The sequence below is a fragment of the Oncorhynchus mykiss genome, chromosome 11 (genome assembly GCF_013265735.2).
Source record: "Oncorhynchus mykiss isolate Arlee chromosome 11, USDA_OmykA_1.1, whole genome shotgun sequence".
Taxonomy (NCBI): Eukaryota; Metazoa; Chordata; class Actinopteri; order Salmoniformes; family Salmonidae; genus Oncorhynchus; species Oncorhynchus mykiss.
Genome location: NC_048575.1, coordinates 76,124,086 through 76,131,531, shown reverse-complemented (window position 1 = coordinate 76,131,531; position 7,446 = coordinate 76,124,086). Strand labels below are relative to the sequence as shown.

The window sequence follows — 7,446 nt, the reverse complement described above, 5'->3', positions numbered from 1 at the left end:
GATTAGCATGAGGTTGTAAGAAGCAAGAACATTTCCCAGGACATAGACATATCTGCTATTGGCAGAAAGCTTAAATTCTTGTTAATCTAACTGCACTTTCCAATTTACATTAGCTATTACAGTGAAAGAATACAATGGTATCGTTTGAGGAGAGTGCACAATTTTGAACATGAAAAGTTATTAATAAACAAATTAGGCACATTTGGGCAGTCTTGATACAACATTTTGAACAGAAATGCAATGGTTCATTGGATCAGTCAGAAACGTTGCACATACACTGCTGCCATCTAGTGGCCAAAATCTAAATTGCACCTGGGCTGGAATAGTACATTATGGATTTTCTCTTGCATTTCAAAGATGATGGTACATTTCTTTGTATTATCTTTTACCAGATCTAATGTGTTATATTCTCCTACATTCCTTTCACATTTCCACAAACTTCAAAGTGTTTCCATTCAAATGGTACCAAGAATATGCATATCCTTGCTTCAGGTCCTGAGCTACAGGCAGTTAGATTTGGGTATGTAATTTTCGATAAAGATTGGAAAAAAAAGGGGACGATCCTTTTAAGGTTTTAACAGTGTCTGTTGTAGAACTCATCTGTTTCTTCTAAGTGTCTGTTCTAGAACTCATTTTAATGAACGTCAAAAGTACGAAGCAGGAGCTACAGATTTTGTATTTCAAGAGTTATATATGTGTCCTGATTGTTCATGATACAATTGTATGGCACAGGTTATTGTAGTTCCTTTCTGACATTTGATGGCAGTTTGTTCATCAGACAGTGTTCATCCCTGGAAGCAAAGGCTCACGTGACAGGCACCAGGAGGAGTGATGATCAGGAAGTATTAGGACGAACCAGGTATACAGTATCACAAAACGGCCACTTCAGTTCATGTTCTCCAGCAGGTAGTAGCATAAACATTGAATCACTAGAATGGTCTCGTATTCAAGTCATGGTTCTAATCCGTGACGGGTGGAGCAGCCATATTGAATATGCACATCATGTGTGTGTCCCTCATTGAGGGCTTGTCATCTTATACAGTCTTTGCTTGGGATGCTGCTTACTCCCAGGGTTTCAGCCTGGCTTGCAGAAGCTCATTGACAGTACATTTAAAACACAGAGATCTCTAAAGTCCTACGTGTGCAGCAGTAGTCCACACATCTCTCATCTACCTGAAACTGATTAATCCACCCACTCACCCATCAATAAACACAAATTAAAACATCCAACCAATCATTTTTAGTCATATAGCAAATACTCTTATCCACAGAGTATTACAGTTGTGAGTGCATTTCATTTCCATACCAGACCCCAGTGGGAATTGAACCCACAATCTTGGCATTGTAAGCATCATGCTCCACCAACTGAGTCACACACAGGACCATCAATCAACCAAGCAAGCCAACAGAATTATGATAACAAATATTGTTATTATGGGCTATTATATTATCTCCAATGTACCCTCTCTATCTTCTCTCTCTGTGCTCTGTCCCAATCAGTTCAACACCAGCTGAAGGAGCGCCCCACCATCTCAAAGAACAGCCTGTTGGGTTCTCTGAAGTATCCACACAGCTTCCCGAAGGCCTGTGAGCTGAGAGGAGCGTGGGGCCTCCCCTTGGACTCATCCAGACACTTGTCATGTCCCCCGGCAGAGAGGAGGCAGTAGAACCCTTTAGTGGTGTTGAAGTAGAAGTTGGAGGGAGCAATGCGTGGGGGAAGGTCCAGGAACCTATAGATTAGAAAACGTTAATCACCTCAATTAGTTTATTCATTTGGCTGCATATATACTCTCTCTCTCTCTCTCTCTCTCTCTCACACACACACACACACACACACACACACACACACACACACACACACACACACACACACACACACACACACACACACACACACACACACTAGGTTTTGTGTTACCTCTCAGCCCTGCGGAGCTCCGGGAAGGGGTGTCTGATGAGGGCCTCTCCATCCACCACATGGACCTGCTCCCTGGGGAATACATCCAGCCAGCGGGCCAGGTGCTGGTGGTACAGGCTCCTCTGCAGAGCCTTGTAGGCCGGGTCGATGTGGCCCTGTCGGAGCAGCAACTCCTCTACAATAGAATACAATAGAATACAGTAGAAAATAATATCATAATAATACTGTATTAATAATAGAATAGGATACTTTATTGTTAATTTGTTTGATGTGGCCCACAAATATAGCTAGTTCAGTCCCCACATTGTCATCGCCCGGCCCGGCCCAGAACTTGAACCTTTCAGTAACTTGGCTACCTACCTAGAGGCTGGTAGGGCTTGTGGCGGGTCACACGGTTATGAAGGACCTGGGTATAGTCGGAGACGAGGCGCTCGGCTGGGTCGCGGACTATCAGCAGTAGTCGGACAGCAGGATTCATCTCCCAGACCCGCACTGGGACGTGGGGAGAGGCAAAGTATCCAGGGGTCTTCTCCACCGTCAGCTGTCCAGGCAGGGTGAAGGGCATCTGGGCACGGTACCACGTCAGCCCCCGCCGGAAGTGCTCTTCCACGTTGAAGTAGTGCACCTTAATAAAACGGATTTAGAGTTGTTTAACGTCTTATACAATTGTTGTTGTATTTCTTTAGTCGTTTATTGTGTATTTTCATTGTACACACAAATGTAAAGTATCTGTTCTAGGTTTTATCTTATTCTTTCATTCTGTTATGCTGCATAACTCTTTTAATTTGATTACAGCTTTGATGATAGTCTAAATTGTGAAAGTGCTTTACAAACAATGTTATCATGACGTCGATGATGCTTCTGTTTGTCATTACCTCAGCTTTGGCAACCTCTACGTCCGGATGGAGGTTGAGCATCTCTAGAAGGGCCCTGGTGCCACCTTTACGCACGCCGATGATGACGGCTCCAGGCAGGCGCTGCTGGGTGGCATTACGAGAGCGAGAGGAGGAAGAGCCGGCTGCTCGGAGCCCCCGTAGACAGACACATAGCTGGGTCTGCAGTAAGAGGAGAACCAGCAGAACTAGGGGAACAGTCCACAGCATGGTGGACTGGGGGGGGGGGGGGGGGGGGGGGGTGTGCCACACACACACACACACACACGGCTTGGGGGCTGGGAGGAGGACGGAGGCTCCTTGATAACACAGGTTCAGGATCTAGAAGTCTTCAGTGTAGAGCCTGCAAATAAATAAAGGATGTGTTATTTTTAAAAGATTGGCATATACTAGTGACGCCTCACTGTGGTGTGTTTTAAAACTGCTTGAAGGCTGGAGCTGCTGTGTCAAACTGGGGTTCTCCTCTGAGGAGCCATAATGTTTATTCTGTCATTCAATTAATGAAAAAATTGCCGCAATGTCAAGGTAAAAGTTCACGTTTTACCCACATGGCAGTCATAGACACTGAAATACACTGACATGGGCTAACATGAGAAAATAAACAATTTAGAAGAGAAGACACAGGGTTCTTTTTAATAGGAGGTATGGGGGTGTCCTGTATCTCTCAGTCCTGGTCTGGAACAGAGAGGAGGTGTGTGCTGGCTGTCACTTGTCCTCGACAGGCAGATAACCAGTCACGTAAAGAGTGACTTGTAGAGAGCGAATGCAAAAGTCCAGGCACCATGTTGACATGGTGTCTAGGGTGTTGTTTAAAGTCTGTGTTCACCAGGCCTGAACATCGTCACTGCACAGCAGTGTTATAACATTATCCTTCCTCTGACATTGTTGTTGTGTTTGTTTCTGTTGCTGTTGTTCTGTCCGGGCCGGCTTGATGTCTTATTAATTACCTTCTTGTGTGTGTGTGTGTTTGTGTTCAGTGTGTGTGTGTTTGTGTTCAGTGTGTGTTTTCACCGTGTGTGTGTGTTTGTGTTCAGCGTGTGTGTTTAGTGTGTGTGTGTTTGTGTTCAGTGTGTGTGTGTGTGTGTGTGTGTTCCTGGAAAGGAACCTTCTCAGTGTTCTGTTCCTCTGTTCCTCAATAATTACACCTTAGGGGAACGTTGTTGCTCACCCTGGCCTATCTCACAGACCTCCTGAGAGGTTCTCTCCCCTCCCGGAACTCTTGAGAGGTCCTCCCCCCGGCCGGTGCCTCTTTGCGTCTCACTTCATCACCACCATTAAGTTCATCATCAAGTCACCTATCAAGGCTGAAGGGTTTGTGCTGATGTTTCTACTAGTTACTCTGAAAGTGGTGGCAATGACTTTGTTCCATAAGGATATAAAACACACTGTGTTGTTAGTATCGTGTAGTAATGTTTCTCTCTGTCTGTCTGACTGTGTGTGTTTAGCCTCCCTGGAGTCTCCCTGATACACTGGAGTATTCCCTCCTGTCTAGAGGCAGAGCATTCTGCTTCACTTCCACCCTGCTACTGAACCCCTTCTCTCTCTGACCCTAACCCTGCTACTGACCCCCCTCTCTCTCTCTCTCTCTCTCTCTCTCTGACCCTAACCCTGCTACTGAACCCCCCCCCCCTCTCTCTCTCTCTCTGACCCTAACCCTGCTACTGAACCCCCCCCCCCTCTCTCTCTCTCTCTGACCCTAACCCTGCTACTGAACCCCCCCCCCTCTCTCTCTCTCTCTGACCCTAACCCTGCTACTGAACCCCCCCCCCTCTCTCTCTCTCTCTGACCCTAACCCTGCTACTGAACCCCCCCCCCTCTCTCTCTCTCTCTGACCCTAACCCTGCTACTGAACCCCCCCCCCTCTCTCTCTCTCTCTGACCCTAACCCTGCTACTGACCCCCCTCTCTCTCTCTCTCTGACCCTAACCCTGCTACTGACCCCCCCCCCCTCTCTCTCTCTCTGACCCTAACCCTGCTACTGACCCCCCTTCTCTCTCTGACCCTAACCCTGCTACTGACCCCCCTCTCTCTCTCTCTCTCTGACCCTAACCCTGCTACTGAACCCCCTTCTCTCTCTGACCCTAACCCTGCTACTGACCCCCCTCTCTCTCTCTCTCTCTCTCTCTCTGACCCTAACCCTGCTACTGAACCCCCACCCCTCTCTCTCTCTCTCTCTGACCCTAACCCTGCTACTGAACCCCTTCTCTCTCTGACCCTAACCCTGCTACTGACCCCCCCCCCTCTCTCTCTCTCTCTGACCCTAACCCTGCTACTGACCCCCCCCCCCCTCTCTCTCTCTCTGACCCTAACCCTGCTACTGACCCCCCCCCTCTCTCTCTCTCTCTCTCTGACCCTAACCCTGATAATGCCCCTCTTCTCTCTCTCTCTCTGACCCTAACCCTGCTACTGACCCCTCTCTCTCTCTCTCTCTGACCCTAACCCTGCTACTGACCCCCCTCTCTCTCTCTCTCTGACCCTAACCCTGCTACTGACCCCCCTCTCTCTCTCTCTCTGACCCTAACCCTGCTACTGACCCCCCCCCTCTCTCTCTCTCTGACCCTAACCCTGCTACTGACCCCCCCCCCCCCTCTCTCTCTCTCTGACCCTAACCCTGCTACTGACCCCCCCCCCCTCTCTCTCTCTCTGACCCTAACCCTGCTACTGACCCCCCCCCCTCTCTCTCTCTCTGACCCTAACCCTGCTACTGACCCCCCTCTCTCTCTCTCTCTGACCCTAACCCTGCTCCTGACCCCTCTCGCTCTCTCTCTGACCCTAACCCTACTACTGACCCCTCTTTCTCTCTCTGACCCTAACCCTGCTACTGACCCCCTTCTCTCTCTGACCCTAACCCTGCTACTGACCCCCTTGTCTCTCTCTCTCTCTGACCCTAACCCTGCTAATGCACCTCTTCTCTCTCTCTCTGACCCTAACCCTGCTACTGACCCCTCTCTCTCTCTCTCTGACCCTAACCCTGCTAATGCCCCCTTCTCTCTCTCTCTCTCTGACCCTAACCCTGCTAATGCCCCTCTTCTCTCTCTCTCTCTCTGTGACCCTAACCCTGCTAATGCCCCTCTTCTCTCTCTCTGACCCTAACCCTGCTAATGCCCCCTTCTCTCTCTCTCTCTGACCCTAACCCTGCTAATGCCCCTCTTCTCTCTCTCTCTCTGACCCTAACCCTGCTAATGCCCCTCTTCTCTCTCTCTCTCCGACCCTAACCCTGATAATGCCGCTCTTCTCTCTCTCTCTCTCTGACCCTAACCCTGCTAATGCCCCTCTTCTCTCTCTCTCTCTGACCCTAACCCTGATAATGCCCCTCTTCTCTCTCTCTCTCTGACCCTAACCCTGCTAATGCCCCTCTTCTCTCTCTCTCTCTGACCCTAACCCTGATAATGCCCCTCTTCTCTCTCTCTCTCTGACCCTAACCCTGCTAATGCCCCTCTTCTCTCTCTCTCTCTGACCCTAACCCTGATAATGCCCCCTTCTCTCTCTCTCTCTCTGACCCTAACCCTGCTAATGCCCCTCTTCTCTCTCTCTCTCTCTCTGACCCTAACCATGCTAATGCCCCTCTTCTCTCTCTCTCTCTCTGACCCTAACCCTGATAATGCCCCTCTTCTCTCTCTCTCTCTGACCCTAACCCTGATAATGCCCCCTTCTCTCTCTCTCTCTCTCTCTCTCTGACCCTAACCCTGATAATGCCCCCTTCTCTCTCTCTCTCTCTGACCCTAACCCTGATAATGCCCCCTTCTCTCTCTCTCTCTCTCTGACCCTAACCCTGATAATGCCCTCACTCATTCTTAATTTCTGTATTTTCCCCAGCCATTTCCAGAAGCCCATCCTCCCCAATTAAGGTGCCACCAACTTCACGTAAACAGTCTAATCTCACAGCTCTTTCTTTTCTATTGTTTTGGTCAACATAGAAGAAGGGAACCCCTGTTTAGGAGCAGTCAGGTATACAGTACTTATTACCTCATGCATTAGCACAACACTGACGGAGACGGCTAATGAAACAATTCAGAAGTATGGTGGTATTAGTAAGCACATCCAATTACTCTCAAATACAAGGTGTGAAGTCTCCCTCCCTCTCTCTCTCTCTCTCCCTCCCTCCCTCCCTCCCTCCCTCCCTCCCTCCCTCCCTCCCTCCCTCCCACACTCCCTCTCTCCCTCTCTCCCTCTCTCTCTCCCTCTCTCTCTCTCTCTCTCTCTCTCTCTCTCTCTCTCTCTCTCTCTCTCTCTCCCTCCCTCCCTCCCTCCCTCCACAGGAAATGCAGATGAGCTTTGTGGTTTACATAGATTCACTGAAAGTACTGGTTATATTAACAGTATTGGTTATATTAAGAGTACTGGTTATATTAAGAGTACTGCACATTTCATGTAGCCTACTTTTGGCCAACTAACAGCCTCACCACCGATCAAGCTAGATTATGGACTAAATGTTTAAATTCTGTTGCTGTGACAACATAGGTCAAATTAAGATCATGCATCTGTATGTGTGTCTGCATATTGTAATGGTTGGTATGCTGCTAGTTTACACTTATCTACCTGTGCATGTGTTAGTGTCCTGTGAACACAAGCGCACGGTATGTGTCTGTTCCCTGTCTGTTCCCTTGTGCCGAGCCTTCGAAATATGTATTCGGTG

General features: G+C 48.7%; 1 protein-coding gene across 1 annotated transcript in view; it reads right to left on the bottom strand.

Moving 5' to 3' along the window:
• Window positions 1-407: 407 nt before the first annotated feature.
• Window positions 408-7,446, bottom strand: part of LOC110535118 (heparan sulfate glucosamine 3-O-sulfotransferase 1) — a 20,770-nt gene continuing 13,731 nt past the window's right edge. The window contains exons 2-5 of the mRNA XM_036936376.1: window positions 2,794-3,154; window positions 2,279-2,543; window positions 1,919-2,093; window positions 408-1,730 (exon numbers count right to left, since the gene is read on the bottom strand). Coding sequence (XP_036792271.1) covers window positions 1,502-1,730; window positions 1,919-2,093; window positions 2,279-2,543; window positions 2,794-3,021 — 897 coding nt within the window. The 5' untranslated portion in view covers window positions 3,022-3,154 and the 3' untranslated portion in view covers window positions 408-1,501. The remainder of the gene's footprint in view (window positions 1,731-1,918; window positions 2,094-2,278; window positions 2,544-2,793; window positions 3,155-7,446) is intronic.